Source organism: Mobula hypostoma, chromosome 12, assembly GCF_963921235.1.
Source record: "Mobula hypostoma chromosome 12, sMobHyp1.1, whole genome shotgun sequence".
NCBI lineage: Eukaryota > Metazoa > Chordata > Chondrichthyes > Myliobatiformes > Myliobatidae > Mobula > Mobula hypostoma.
The window spans coordinates 33,281,831-33,298,577 of record NC_086108.1 but is presented as its reverse complement, the minus strand read 5'-3'; the positions used below and the strand labels follow the sequence as shown (position 1 = coordinate 33,298,577).

At 43.4% G+C, this 16,747-nt stretch overlaps 1 protein-coding gene across 1 annotated transcript in view; it reads right to left on the bottom strand.

The window, feature by feature from the left end:
- aldh9a1a.1 (aldehyde dehydrogenase 9 family, member A1a, tandem duplicate 1) overlaps positions 1 to 16,747 on the bottom strand; it is a 43,976-nt gene that overhangs the window by 20,053 nt on the left and 7,176 nt on the right. The window contains exon 2 of the mRNA XM_063063811.1: positions 9,821 to 9,966. Coding sequence (XP_062919881.1) covers positions 9,821 to 9,966 — 146 coding nt within the window. The remainder of the gene's footprint in view (positions 1 to 9,820; positions 9,967 to 16,747) is intronic.

The window sequence follows — 16,747 nt, the reverse complement described above, 5'->3', positions numbered from 1 at the left end:
GTGCACAGGACGTGACATTATGGCTATTAGTTGGAAATCACAGCAAGACACTTCTCCTATTTAAACAAACAGCAACATAAGGAGGAAGTCACTTGGCCTGTTGAGCGCATGTCAGCTCTCAGAGCATTGCCATTTTCCAATAAACTATTGTTTCTTACAACTTCACCCACTCCTGGCTCTCCCATCGTCACTAAATAACCCACCCACTTGTCTTTAGCGATATAAGAGCTCACTTAAGCAGCCAGGAGAACCCATGGAGCCACAGGGAGTACACACAAACTTCAGGACACGTTTTGGAATATTTGAGTGAGTAGAAACGTAAAGGCAGCTGGATTATCTTTACAAAGAGCAAGTACAGACAAAATGGACAAAAGAGCGCTCTTCGGTGCTGAAACGGATCTGGGTAACAACTGAGTTCTGCACTGCACGACAATATAACCAACCATTCAACACACACAGAATGCTGGAGGAACTCAGCAGGCCAGGCAGCATTTACAGTAAAAAGTACAGTTGACATTTCGGGCCGAAACCCTTCAGCAGGACTGGAGAAGAAAAACTGAGAGGTGGATTTTAAAAGGTGGGGGGAGGGGAGATTGATGAAACCTGGAGGGGGAGGGATGAAGTAAAGAGCCGGGAAATTGATTGGTGAAAGAGGCGGAAGGCTACGGAAGGAGGAAGGAGCGCCAGAGGGAGGCCGGGGGAGAAGGAGGCGGGGCGGGGGCGAGAAGGGGGAATAGGAGGCCAGGCGAGAAGGGGGGGAAAGGACGCCAGGCGAGAAGGGGGAAAAGGAGGCCAGGCGAGAAGGGGGAAAAGGAGATGAGGCGAGAAGGGGGAAAAAAAAGATGTGGCAAGAGGGGGAAAAGGAGATGGGAAATGAAGGGGGGGGGTTGGGGGCATTATGCAAGTTTGAGAAATCAATGTTCATGCCATCAGGTTGGAGGCTACCCAAATGGAATATAAGGTGTTGTTCCTCCAACCTGAACGTGGCCTCATCACGACAGTGGAGGAAGCCATGGATTGACATACCAGAATAAAAAAAAAATCTGTTCTCATCTCCCAGCGGAGATGTCCGTGGGAGAATGCTGCCGACTGGTTGCAGGAGTACGTGCTGAGGGGCGCACTGAATCTTGGTGCAGCCACCGCAAGGGCCCGGTGGGGAAGGACCATAGTTTAGGGTTCTTCTCCCGTGGAAGTGGGAGGGGTTGGGTGGCAAGGAGTATACCCCTCAACAATGGTGTGGAAAGGTGAACCAACGGAGTGCCACGTGGGTGGCCAAAAGTGTGGAAATATGTAAACCGTAATGGAAATATCTGTAAAGGATTGACAGACATTGAATGGTTTATTGTACATAATTTTAGTTTTGAATAAAGTATATTTTGGTAAAAAAAAATCAGAATGGGGATGGGAAGTGGAATTAAACTGGGTGGCCACTGGGAGATCCCACTTGTTCTGGCGGACAGAACGTAGATGCTGGGCGAAACGGTCTCCCAGTCTACATCGGGTCTCACCGATATACAGGAGGCCACACCAGGAGCACCGAACACAGTAAATGACCCCAACAGACTCACAGGTGAAGTATCACCTCACCTGGAAGGACTGTTTACGGCCCTGGACGGTACTGAGGGAGGAGGTAAACGGGCAGGAGTGGCACTTGGTCCACTTGCTGGAATAAGTGCCAGGAGGGAGATCAGTGGAAAGAATGACTGGATAAGGGAGTCACGTAGGGAGTGATCCCTGCGGCAAGTAGAATGTGGGGGTGGGATCCCATTGGAGGCGGCGGAAATTTTTGAGAGTTGTGTGCTGGACACAAAGGCTGGTGCAGTGATTGGTGAGGACAAGAGGAACACTGTCCCTGGCAGGGTGGCAGGAGGATGGGGTAAGCGCAGACGTGCGTGAAATGGAAGAGATGCGGTTGAGAGCAGCGTTTCACCAATCAACCTCCCAGCTCTTTAGTTCATCCCTCACCCTCCAGGTTTCACCTGTCACCTGGTGGGTCTCTCTCCCCTCACCCCACCTTTTAAATCTACTCCTCAGCTTTTCTTCTCCAGTCCTGCTGAAGGGCTTCAGCCCAAAACATCAACTGTACTTTTTCCCCATGGATGCTGCCTGGCCTGCTGACTTCCTCCAGCACTTTGTGTGTGTGATGCTCACATTTTCTCTTGTTTGTAATATGACGTCTCAAAAACTTGCTGTGTGAATAAAGGAAAGAATAGGCACCCGCAATGGTCCATGTAACTAGTCAAGGCTGAGTTGATTTTCAAACGCACAAGTACATGTATGCACTGGTGAAATGAAAAACAGCATCACAGGCACTTTACTTGATTAGACGTACAACATTCACAAGAAAAATACAAATTGAAATGATAAGAACACAAGTAGAATTTTTTTATTCTACAATAATGCACAGTGGTTACAAGCGTTGCCACTGGGGTAGTCGTTAGGTTGGCACAAGAACAGAATGGTTGAAGGGAAGGGAACTACTGGTACATCTCAGGGTCAGTCGAAGCTCCAACTCTGATCCCTTCCCAGCAATCAGCTTGGAAATCTCAATTTGAGGAAACAGAAGGAAGCTCAGCTCTGGTCCCGTCAACAAGCATCGTGTAATATTCATCTCCTCAGAGACTAAAATACCGATTACAAGAAAGCCTTGGGACACCAAACCTGTGCCTCTGGTTTGAGGGAAATGAAGAAAAGAGCAAAGAATCTGTTCAAAACTCTACAGGTTTCCCCTGCCATCCGAAGGTACAGCGTTCCTATGAAATGGTTCGTAAGCCGGAATGTCGTAAAGCGAAGAAGCAATGATCATTTATATGGGAAAAATTTGTGAGCGTTCGCAGACCCAAAAAATAACCTACCAAATCATGCCAAATAACACATAAAACCTAAAATAACAGTAACATATAGTAAAAGCAGGAATGGTATGATAAATACACAACCTATATAAAGTAGAAATACTTTTCTACAATCATTGCCGCACTGTTCTCCGTAGCGAAAATAGCACTCTCGGCAGAAACACTCTCTCCAGTAACCTTTAAGCTATGAAGCTGCCAAATCATACCAAATAACAAATAAAAATACACAGCCTATATAAAGTAGAAATAATGTATGTACAGCGTAGTATCACTTACCGGAATCGGGAAGACAGCACCGAGCACACTGATGATGGTGTGTTAGGCTGAGTCGTCGGAGGTTGGGGTAGTGCAGTGGTCCCCACCCTCCAGGCTGCCGACCGATACCGATTCGCGAAGAACGCAGTGGTAGCCGGGACGCACCCAGCACATCTTTAAGAAGAAAGCCGAAATAAACAAGCTAATTAATTGGGTGCCGCTCGGCACGTAAATGTCGGCCTAAATCAGAGGTGACGCAATCAGCAATCACCTCTGATCTGCGCCGACAATTACGTGCCGGGCGGCACCTAATTAATTAGCTTGCTTATTTCGGCTTTTTCCTTAAAGATGTGCTGGGTGCATCCCAGCTACCACTGCATTCTCCGCGGCAATGTATCAGTCCGCGGCCCAGGGGTTGGGGTGGTGGGACACTGGGGTGTCATGTCATTGTTGTCTGTTTCCATCAGGGCAGGCAGGTCATCTTCTTCTATGCCTGCCTGCCTCAATGTCGAAGGTCGAGGTTCGTCGTCTGCTGTGGCTGATGTGGAAAGTTTGAAAACCGACAGTATGCTTGTCTGCTTAGCCTCGTGGATTTTTCTATCATACAGTTCTTTGTATGCACTCAAACCATCCTGCAAATATGCCCTAAACCGACGTACCCTTTCAAAATTAAAGTTGCACTTTATCATTGCAGCGAAAATCTCACGCAGTTGCCTCACGTTCAGTTCCTGGACGACTTCACTTTTGGTCCATTCGCTACTGCATTCGGTTTCAATTGTTATCCTTTCCTCTTCCAATTGCATCAGCTCTTCATCTATCAGTTCTTGGTCATGGGATGCCAAAACCTCTTCAACATCATCTTTGTCAACTTCCACAAGCCAAACTCACTTTGCCCTTATTTCGTTCACCACGATCAAAACTCTTAATTATGTCTAGTTTTACACTAAATGTAACACCCTTACGAGCTCTTTTATGCTTTTCCGATACCTTAGAACTCATCTTGCTAACAGCTGCTCACAGGCACGTGTTTAAGCAATGCCGGCTAGAATGCAGTTCTGGGGGAGGAGCCTGGCTGCTCGGGGCGCACGCTGCCTTTTTTCGTAACAGTGAAAACACTTTCTGTTAGCGAAAACAGGTAACTAATGTAGGTCTTTCGTAACAGCGAGGTTTCGTAAAGCAAACGTTCGAAAAGTGGGGGACACCTGTATACCCCTCTTCTTCAAACACATGAAATAGCAGAAGGCGGCCATCAAGCTCATCATACCTTCTCCATTATTTAAAGAATCTTGGCCTCAACTCCACATTTTTGTCTGTTTTCTAAGCCTGGCACATGTAAATTCAGGTATTTGCATAATTTACTCTCATTGTGTGGTGACAGTTTGTTGTGGCTTTATATTGGATAAAGGATATTGGGTGGATCAAGGATGACGGATTTAACTTTTTAAAAAAGTGAAAAAAACTAACTGTAGAGGTTGGAAAAACTGAAAGGGTAATGTTGAATGCTACAATTTCAGATAACCAGGCTTTCTAGTTTGTATCAGAACCAACCAATTTTGACAAATGATCACGAGTTTTTGAACACTATTCCATGTTTTTCCTTTCTCCACAGATGCTGGCCAAGTTGCTGAGTCTTTCCAGCATTGTCTTTCATTTTCCATTTCCAATGACTGCAGTATTCTGTACTCCAGAGATCCAGCACTGTTTTTCCTTCTCTCTTCTTTATGCTCATTCACATTTTTCTACCTACAACTCCAAAGAGATTATCAGTTATGACAAGCCTCCATTGCCCTCTTCAGGCATCACCAGTTTCTCTTGATCTCCAATCTATCACAAACAATCCCTCCATTCTCTCCAGCCTTCCTGCTTTTCTGCAATTTAAACCATCCTTAACACGAGCAAGTCTAAAGATGCTGGAAATCTAAAGCAATACACACAAAATGCTGGAGGAACTCATCAGGCGAGGCAGCAAATATGGAAAAGAGTCGACATTTTGGAATGAGACCCTTCTTCAGGAAGGGAGAAGATGCCAGAATAAAAAGGCAGGGGAGGGGACCTTTCCCACCCACCTGGCTTCAACAATCACCTTCCAGCTAACCACTTCCCCACCCCCACTCTTTTTTTATTCAGGCATCTTCTCCCCTCCTTCTCAGTCCTGAAGAAGGGTCTCAGCCTTCAGCCTGAAATGTTGACTATTTATTCTTTTCCACTGATGCTGCCTGACCTGCTGAGTTCCTCCAGCATTGTGTGTGTGTGTGTGTGTGTGTGTGTGTGTGTGTGTGTTGCTTTGAACTATCTTTGATATCTAACCTTTCCTACACCTAATGAAAGGTCATCAAACTAATATTAACTCCATTTCCTTCTCCAAGGATGCTGCCCAACCTGATTCTATTTTCCAGCTTTTTCTGTTTTTATTTCAGCTTTCATATACATAGCTGGGATTCTTCATAAATAGGAAACAGACAGCAAATTGTGCATAGGGAACTCTGGAAACAACCTCTATTTGAATTTTGCAGCTATCATTGACACTACAGCAAAACCACGTTATGATTTGCACTAACAACTTGTGGATAAAGACACTATTTAATGTGAACTGTAGACCATCTTAGCATTTAACCTCATAGTCTACACTGACTCAGCTGATTTTAGCCATGATCACAGCTGGATTCACAAGGACCATAGCGCAGTGCAGTGGTTATGCTATAGGACCCATAATTCAGAAGACTGAACCAAGAGTCACAGAATGACACTCCAGTCCCATCATTTGAAAAACTATAGTCTTCGAGTTATAAAGTTGTGAAAAAGGCCCTTCGGCCCAACTCATCCATGCCAACCAAGATATCTATCCGTGCTTATCCCGCTTGCCTGTGTTTGGCCTATAGCCCTCTAGACTTCGCTCTCTAGGTAGTTGTCTTTTAAACACTGTAATGGTACCCATTGCTACTATTTCCTCTGGTAGCTTGCTCCTTATATCCGTTACCCTCTGTGTGGAAAAAATCCTTTAAAATCTTCTCCACAACTTATTTCCCTAATTTTAGATTCCCCTATCCGAGAAGAAAGACTGACCATCTATCTTATGCCCTGAATATTTCCTCCACCCTTCCCAGCTTCATTACCCCCTTACCATAACTGGGCAATAATTGGTCATTATTAATAAAAATATGGAAAACAAAGCTTGAAAATACCAACCATTTCCAAATGTCACTTAGCGTAGGAAAATTGTATTCCTATCTCAATTCAGGCTAACTCCAGCCCACATTGGTTTACTAGAGCTAATCGACTGTATCAAATTACCACCCACAGTTCACAAAGATGGCCCAGTATTACATTTGGTTAACATCAGAAACTAGGAAAGGCAGCACATATTTAGTGAGTCCACCAAAGAGCGACACTTGCTTCCACTCCACAGCCTTACAAATATCATGGACATAAAGACAAAATAGTCAATCAGTGCTTCCGGCCTACAGCAGGTCAGACACCCTTCAGGCAGAAAACACACTGTCAGTGTAATCTCCGACAGTTGACAATGTTATCCCAGCACCACGTTCTCAGCAGAAAAACCACCTGACTTTAGTGAATGAAACTAACTTAACCCTTCCCTAGAAGCAGCAAGGATATACACACTGGAGATACAAGGGACTAGGATCTGGAGCAACAAACAACCTACTGTTGGAACTCTGGGCTGAACAGGATCTGTGGAGAAAAGGAACTGTTGAAATCTTGGCTTGACGCTCAACACTGGAAACTGAAAACGCAAAACAAAAATTTTGGAGATGTCTAACATGACGAAACGTACCCATCAATCGATCATCCACGTCCCACTTCAGACCCAGTGTTCCAACCAACATTACCACACAGCAGCTCAACATGTATTATGCTTTTTGCAAGACAAAAATCTCAAAGTAAAATTTGAAAATCCTACAAAAGGTAGTGGATTTGGCCCGGTACGTCATGAGTAAAGCCCACCCAAACATTGAGCACATCTACATGAAATGCAGCATCCATCATCAGAGATCCTCACCACCCAGGACATGCTCTTCTCTCACTGCTGCCATCAGGTGCCTCAGGATTTGCACCACTAGGTTCAAGAACAGTTACTTTCCCTCAACCATCAGGCTCTTGAACAAAGGGATTAACTACATCCATTGAGATGTTCCCACAACCAATGATCTCACTTTAAGGACATTTTATCTGTTATCTCATGTTCTCATTATTTATTGCTATTTATTTATATTTACAGTTGCACAGTTTGCCTTCTGCACTCTAGTTGATCTTTCATTGACCCTGTTATAGTTACTATTCTATGGGTTCACTGGGTATTCCCACAGGATAATGAATCTCAGGGTTATATGTGGTACATATATGTACTCTGATAATAAAACATACTTTTACTTTGATGTTCCAATTTGCAATTAGCCTATGGAGATCAATTTAAATAGGCTGATTAATCTAAATAGGTAGCTAGTGTTGAGGAAACAGGTAGAGTGTAGAAGGACTTAGACAGATTAGGAGAATGGGCAAGAAAGTGGCAAATAGAATATAATGTTGGAAAATGCATTGCCATGCACTTTGGTTGTAGAATATGCAGACTATTTTCTAAATGGGGAGAACATCCAAAAATTTGAGATGCAAAGGGACTTGGGGCTCTTTGTGCAGAACAACCTAAAGATTTATTTGCAGGTAGAATTGCTGGTGAGGAAGGCAAATCCAATGCTAGCATTCATTTCAAGATGTCTAGAATACCAGAGCAGGGATGCGATGCCGAGGCTTTTAGAAGACACTGGTGAGGCCTCATCATGAGTATTGTGAATAGTTCTGGACTCCTTATCTAAGAAAATATGTGCTGGCACTGGCGAGGTTCCAAGGAGGTTCACAAGGATGCTTCTGGGAATGAAAGGGTTATCATACAAGGAACGTTTGATAGCTCTGGATCTGTACTCGCTGGAATTTAGAAGGATGAAGAAGGATCTCATTGAAACCTTTCAGATGTTGAAAGGCCTAGACAGAGTAGATGTGGAAAGGATGTTTCCCATGGTGGGAGTGTCAAGGACAAGAGGGCACAGCCTCAGGATAGGGGGTGTCCCTTTGAAACGGAGATGTGGAGAAAGTTCTTTAGTCAGAGGGTGGTGAATTTGTGGAATTTATTACCACAGGCGACTGCGGAGGCCAGGTCATTGGGTATATTTAAGGCAGAGCTTGACAGGTTCTTGATTGGACATGACATCGAAGGTTACAGGAAGGTGGCCATGGAGTGGGGCTGAGGAGGGAAAAAAAAGGATCAGCCATGATTGAATGACGGAGCAGACTTAACAGACCAAGTGGCCATAATTCTGCTCCTATGTCTTATGGAATGGTGAAAGGCCTTGATAGAGTGGGTGTGGAGAGGATGTCTCTGATGGTGTGAGAGTCTAAGACCAGGGGACACAGCCTCAGAATAGAGGGGCTCCCTTTTAGAACAGAGCTGAGGAGGAATTTCTTTAGACAGAAAAGTGGTGAATCTATGGAAAATTCTTTGCCACAGGCAGCTGTGGAGGCCATGTCTTTATGTATATTTAAGGCAGAGGTTGATAGATTCTTGATTGGTCAGGGCACGATGGGATATGAAGAGAAGGCCGGAGAATGGGGCTGAGAGGAAATCTGGATCAGCCATGATGAAATGATGGATTAGACTCCATGGGTTAAATAGCCTAATTCTGTTCTTATATCTTATGATGTTATGTTACTTATTTACCACAAATGGTGATATTCACATTTTCTAAAGTACTTGGTTTCTGCTCAGTAATTCTTGAAGGCAACATTCTCGATTTATATATCTTTTGCATATACATAACACATTAAAATTGTCCATTGACTGCATCAACAATTTATCTTCCATAATCAATGCTTTTGCCATGACTATTTTAATCTTGGCCAGCCTCTCAGCCATTACTCTTTATGAACTTGTCTATCAAGGATATTGCTCTGAGCTTAACCAAGTCCCAGGGCCCTCCAGATGCTTCCTGTGCAGCTTTGGCTCCCAGTCCAGCAATACCTCACTTAAAAAATTTCCATCTTGGTGCCACCTTTTTCCACAAAGCCTTGTTCCACCTGATCTTCACCAGCTTCTGAACACTCTCTGAACCTTCAACCCCGAGCTCCTCTGTATCAAGCACCAAACTCTAAAACGGCCACCTTAACCCACTCACACTCTCTATGGTGACCCTTCTTTAAGGCACTTACTACACCAGTTGACAGAGGCAGATGGCAGACCTGCTGCCTCAGACCTCGATACTAGAGTTCAATACCGACTGCTGATGCTGTCCGCACAGAGTTTTCACATTCCACCTGTGACCATGTGTGATTCCTCCAGGAATTCCCGTTTCCTGCCACATTCCATAGGCAACTGCAGGGGAGATGGGGTCGGCTACTATAAAATGCCCCTAGCACATAGGTGAGTGGTTGAATCTGGGAGCAATTGGTGAGAGTTTAGGGAGAATAAAATGGAATTAGTGTCGGATTAATGTCAGTCCATAGTTGATGCTAGTGGGCCCAGACTCAGAACGTCGAAGGGCCCATTTCTCTGCTCTGTAATTTTTATCTACCTTTGAGTGACTCACACTAATGATACGGCATGGTGTGAAATTTTGACTGACTATATCTCCCTAGAACTATTTTCCAACATTGTCTTGACCATAGCTATACAAATCCAAACATGGTCATAAATATATTTCTCATACCCTTATGAGTCTTGCAGCTTCTAGTAAGATGCGACCTCTTTCTAACCCTGAGAGTCGACTCCAAGCTGTGTATGCTTCCTTGGCACTCTGCACCGCCAGATCAATCTCCTGTTCCCCTGAACAAGCGAAGTCACATATCACACGACCTACAGTAAAAAAAAAGGAAAACAACACAACTCATGGAGGGAAAACCGCTAGTGGTGAAATATTCCAATTCTTAGAATTTGCTCAATTACTAAATCAATTGGCTTACTTAGAACACACGGTTTATGAATATTCACCTTTTGATTGATAGCCTGAATTGTGAAGGCTGAATCTTTTGCAAAAACAACTGCTGCAAAATGTTCATGATCTTAAATAAAAGAGGAAAAAGCTAGTAAGCAAGCAGGTTGGGGAGCAGCTATGCAGAGAAAGCCAAAGTCAATATTTCAGGCCAAGAACTTTGCTTTAGAGTACTTCTGATGAGCAGCCATTTGCTAAAATATCAACTTGATTTGTCCTAGCATTTCACTTTCATCCAAGCCAAAACATCCTCCTGAGAAGTTTGTGAGTATAGGATCATGGTATCTGACTGAAGCCTCTCTGGTTCAAATTACACAAAAGTCACATATTTCTGATTCGAAAGGTTATTGTATGACAGCAAAAGAGCAAATTGGAATATCTCCCCTACACACTGGAAGACCTGCATAGGTAATTTATCTGTAAATGTAATTTCAGAAAGACAATTGCTAGCAAGCACTATATTCAATGATTCTAGATTCAAAAATTCAAAGTACCTTTATTATCAAAGAATGTATAAATTATACAACCTTGAGACTTGTTTGCCTACAGGCAGCCACAAAACAAGAAACCTAAAAGAATCCAATTTAAAAAAAAATAATAATAAACCAACACCTGATGTGCAAAAGAAAGAAAATAAAACACAAATCATGCAGACAACTGAAGCCAGCAACAACATTCAGAACTAAATTGATCATTTCTCAGATCCAAACCCCAGAGTAGGCCCAAAGCCTCGCTTATCTATTGTGTGCATTTTTGGGCCTCTTAACTTCGAAAGGATGTACTGAAACTGGAGAGGGTTCAAAGGAGGTTCACAAAAATGATTCCAAGATGAAATGGCTTGTCACATGAAGAACGTTTGATGGCTCTGGGCCTGTATTCACTAGAATTTGGAAGACTGAGAAGTGACCTCAATAAAACCTATCGAATGGTGAAAGGTCTTGATAGAATGGATGTGGAAAGGATGTTTCCTATGGTGGGAGTGTCTAAGACCAGAGGACATGGCCTCAAAATAGAGGGGTATCCTTTTGGAATGGAGATGAGAAAGAATCTCTTCAGCAAGTCTGTGTATATTTAAGGCAGAGACTAATAGATTCTTGATTGGTCAGGGCATGAAGGGATATGGGGAGAAGGCAGGGGATTGGGGCTGAGGAAAAATAGATCAGCCATGATGAAATGGTGGAGCAGACTCGATGGGCCAAATGGCCTAATTCTGTTCCCATATCTTATGGTCTCATCAGTTCAACATATTAACGGGCACAGAGCACAGCAGCTGGGGTGGTCTGCTTAGTCTCCACACCATGGAGAGAGGAGTGACCATCACGGACAGTGAGCAAAATCAGCTCTCACCTTGGATCCCTACACCCTGTCTTTTCAGTCGGCATTTAAATTGACTAAGCAACGGACTGTACCTGGGAGCAACCTCAGCAAAAGGCTCCTACACCCTGGAAAGAAGGGTGAACATCGCAGAGAGCGAGCGAAACTGGCTTTCACCTCCAATCTGGGCCATCATTTCATAAATATATTTAAATGACACTTTGAAAATTCTAATCAAATTCATTAGACAGTATGACCCTTTAACAAAGCCACTCTATAAATATTTCTGATTTATCGCTGTCTGTCCAAGTCCAGATAAACTCCTCCTCTCAGTTTTCCGATCATTTACTTACAAGTGATGCAAGACTCACCAACCTGTAAGGATGGTACAACACCTATCTATCTTCCATACTGTCACAATGAAGCAGTAAATCTTCAGCTAGGGAAAGTTTTGATGATGGGGCCAATTCATCTCAGCTTGATGAACTCGTAACTGGTATTTGGTTTATCATTGTCATGTGTACCGAGATACAGTGAGAAACTTTTGTTTACATGCCATCCACATGTGCACTGAGGTAGTAGAAAAAGAAAAAAAATACACAGAATTCAGAATATTATGTTATAGCTACAGAGAAAGTACAGTGCAAGGAACACGAGGGGGATTAGGAAATCAGGAGTTCATCTATAGCATAAAAGAGGTCGGTTCAATGGTCTTATAAAAGTGCGATAGAAGATGTCCTTCAGCCTGGTGGCATGTGTTCTCAGCATTTTGTATCTTCTGCCCCATAGGAGAAGGAAGAGGAGAAAATTACTGGGTGGGAGGAGTCTGATTATTTCGGCTGCTTTCCTGATGCAGTCAGTGGAGGGGAGGCTGGTTTTCATGATGGACTGACTGGGCTCTCTGCAATTACCTGCAGTCTTGGACAGAGGAGTTCCCATAGAGGAAGGAGCTCCCATACCAAGCTCTGATACATCTGGCTAGCATGCTCTCTATGGAGCACCTATAAAACATTGGTGAGAGTCACCAGGATGTGCTGGATTTGATGAGAAATAAATTGGCAAAATAATAATTTACATTTCTATTCCACATTTAACAATATTCGCAATTCATAAAGGTTCTTGTAGGCAGTGACTCCACCTGCTATCTTATGCAACAAAATATATAAGCGACCAGCATGACCAGAATCTGAGTGCCAGTTGAAAGGGGGCGCCGAGCAGTCGTTACAAACATTAGCTGGCTTAAAACACATACAAAACCAAACACAATGCAGAAGCTTAGAGCTACAAAAGGAACAATGTACATCTAATAAAAATCCATACAAAAAATGTTTGAAATCTGAAATAAAAATAGAAGATATTAGAAACACTCAGCAGACAGTGGTTAACTGGATCACCAAAACTGGGGGTGTAGTGGACAGCGAGGAAGATTATCAGAGTTTGCAGCAGGATCTGGACCAAATGGTAAAATGGGCTGAAAAATGGCAAATGGAACTTAATGGAGAAGAGTGCGAGGTGTTGCACTTCGGTAATACCAGAGTAGGTCTTACACAGTGAACAGCAGGGCACTGAGGAGTGTGGTAGAGCAAAGGGATCTGAGAAAACAGGTCCATAATTTGTTGAAAATGCCATCACAGGTAGATAGTGTTATAAAGAAAACTTTTGGCACATAGTACATTGATGTTATACAATGGGATTATACAACTTCAGGAAATGGGATGTTATACAACTTCAACACAAGATGTTGGTGAGGCCTAATTTGGAGTATAGTGTGCAGTTTTGGTCACATACCTACTTTGAAAGAGTGCAGAGAAAATTACAAGGATGTTGCTGGGTCTGGAGGACCTGAGTTATAAGGAAAGATTAAATAGGCTAGAACTCAAATCCTTAGAACATTGAAAATTAAGAGGAGATTTGATAGAGGTATACAGAATTATGAGTGGCATAGACAGGATAAATGCAAGCAGGCTTTTTCCACTGAGGTTGGATGGGACTACAACCAGAGGTCAAGTTTGAGGGGAATATGAGGAGAACCGTCTTCACTCAAAGGTTCGTGAGAGTGTGGAACGAGCTACCAGCACAAGTGGTGCATGCGAGCTCAATTTCAATGTTTAAGCGAAGTCTGGATAGGTATATAGATAGTAGAGATATGAAGGGCTATGGTCCCAATGCGTGTCGATGGGAGTTGGCAGTTTAAATACTTTTGGCATGGACTAGGTGGGCAGAAGGGCCTGTTTCTGTGCTGTACTTCTCTATGACTAGACATCATGCATGGAGGCTGCGAAACAGGGAGCAGATTAAGCCAAGATTCACAACGAATAGCACACGTGACTTGTGGCAAGGGCTGCATACCATCACAGACTTCAAAGCAAAACATAGTGGTGCCGCCATCATCGCGGCCTCTCCCAGATGAGCGCTATCGCTTTTATGCTAGGTTCGATGTTGCTAACTCTGAGCCTCCGAGGAAAGCCACCACTGCAACCTGGTCATCTCCAAGGCTGAGGTACGCAGCTGTTTCCAACCAGTGGACAGTCGCAAGGCTGCGGGACTGGACGGCATCCCAGGGCGAGTACTTAGGATGTGCACAGAACAACTGGCTGGTGTGTTTACAGATATTTTTAATTGCTCCCTCTCCCAGTGTAGAGTGCCCTCTTGCTTCAAATTATCCACCATTGCCCCTGTACCAAAAAAGACCAAGGTAACATGCCTGAACAACTGGGTCCTGTTGCACTCACCTCAATAATAAGCAAATGCTTTGAGAGCCTGATCAAGGATTATATTTGCAGCTTGCTACCCCAAATTGGACCCCCTACAATTCGCGTACCAACACAATCGATCAAGAGAAAACACAATAGCCACTGCTCTACATACCATCCTTACACATCTGGAGAAGAAGGATGCTTACGTGAGAATCTTGGACTACAGTTCAGCATTCAACAGCATAGTTCCATCCAGGCTTGATCGCAGCCTTGACCCTGTCTTGTGCAGCTGGACCCTGGACTTCCTGTCAGATCGACAGGTTGTAAGAGTGGGCTCCCTCACCTCCAACCCTCTGACTCTCAATACAGGTGCCTCTCAGGGCTGTGTACTGAGTCCCCTCCTTTACTCCGTATACCCATGACTGTATCGTCACCCACAGCTCCAATCTGCTAATTAAATTTGCCGACAACACTATATTGATTGGCCTAATCTCAAACAATAACGAAGCGGCCTACAGGGAAGAAGTCATCCATCTGACACAATGGTGTCAAGAAAACAACCTCTCCCTCAATGTCGCAAAAACAAAGGAGCCGGTTGTGGATTACAGAAGGAATGGAGACGAGCTAACCCCTATTGACATCAATGGATCTGGGGTTGAGAGGGTAAACAGCTTTAAGTTCCTCGGCATCCACATCACCGAGGACCTCACGTGCTCTGTACATACCAGCTGTGTGGTAAAAAGGGCACAACAGCGCCTCTTTCACCTCAGATGGTTGAGGAAGTTTGGTATGGGCCCCCAAATCCTAAGAGTTTTCTCCTGGCTGCAATACTGCCTGGTATAGGAACTGTACCCCACTTAATCGCAAGACTCTGCAGAGAGTGGTGCCGACAGCCCAGTGCATCTGTAGTTGTGAACTTCCCATAATTCAGGACATTTCCAAGGACAGGTGTGTAAAAAGGGCCCATGGGATCATTGGGAACCCAAGTCACCCCAACCACACTCTACTCCAGCTACTACCATCCAGGAAGTGGTACCACAGCATAAAAGCCAGGGCCAACAAGCTCCAGGACAGCTTTTTCCACCAGGCCATCAGACTGATGAACTAACGCTGATTTGAGTGTACTCTATATTACATTGACTGTTCTATTTATTATAAATAATTATAAATCATTATGATTGCACATTTAGATAGAGATGTAAAGATTTTTACTCCTCAGGTACGTGAAGGATGTAAGAAATAAAGTCAATAAAGTCAACTCAATTCAATTCAAAAACCAAGAGTCATGATTTCAGATGTTGGACCCCTTGTCAAACAAGTCCTTTCAAACGAGTCATGGTTTGAAACATTAAATCCATTTCTCTTTCCACAGACACTATCCTACCTTACTGAGTGCTTCCAGCATTTTCTATTTTATATATCAAATTGAACTTAATGATGAGAACACAATGTCTTTTTGTGTTAGGTATCTGAAGGGTTACCCACTTGTTCTCTTTACATGCCCTTAAAATTTTTCAAATATTCATATTTTCCCTTTTGAAAACAATTTTGTATCCTGCCTTCATCACCATTTCTTTAAACCCCTCAAAAATATCTAACACTCCCCCAGTTCCTTTTTATATTTATATTTTCTGCTTACTCTTCACTAAATAAGGTTAAAGCATGCAGGGTCAGAGAATGAGTGAGAAAGATATCAAAATAAAGAGGAAAAAGGTCAGCATTCACATTGACATAAGATGATATACAGTGGCATGCAAAAGTTTGGGCACCCCTGGTCAAAATTTTTGTAACTGTGAATAGCTAAGCGAGTAAAAGAGCAGTGCATGCAAGACGGCCCAAGAATCTCACAGAACTAGAAGCCTTTTGCAAGGAAAAATGGGCGAAAATCCCCCAAACAAGAATTGAAAGACTCTTAGCTGGCTACAGAAAGCATTTACAAGCTGTGATACTTGCCAAAGTGGGTGTTACTAAGTACTGACCATACAGGGTGCCCAAACTTTTGCTTTGGATCCTTTTCCTTTTTTTGTTATTTTGAAACTGTAAAAGATGGAAATAAAAAAAAGTTTTCTTGCTTAAAGTATTAAAGAAATGTGTCATCTTTAACTTTATGTCTTTCGGAAATCAGTTCATCTTTTACTCGCTTAGCTCTTCACAGTAACAGAAATTTTGACCGGGGTGCCCAGACTTTTGCATGCCACTGTATAGGATCCTACAACGATCAGTACCAGGAACAACTTTATAATAATTTAAACTTTGGAATGTAGGAAAGAAGGCAAAGGAGACAAATAAGTCTCAGCAGTACATTTGAGGGAACACCTGAAGTAAATAGAAAAAGCGCTATGAGAATAATTTTTTTTTTAATGTCTGCATGTTTCAAAAGAAATCAGAGCACAACCTGCTTCAATCCACTAGGCTTAGTACAAAACTACTCATAAACTAGCTGGCCGGTGGCGTAGTGGCATCTGCACCAAACTTCGAGGTGAGTGGTCTCGGGTTCGAATCCAGCTGGCTTCCTGCACGCTTTCCATCTGTGCTGGGTTGAGCACTGAGCTAGCAACTCGGCCTCGTTAAAAAGAAAGACAAATGCTAAAGAAATGGCAAGGTTTCCACCCAATGTGCCACATGGCACAGTGAG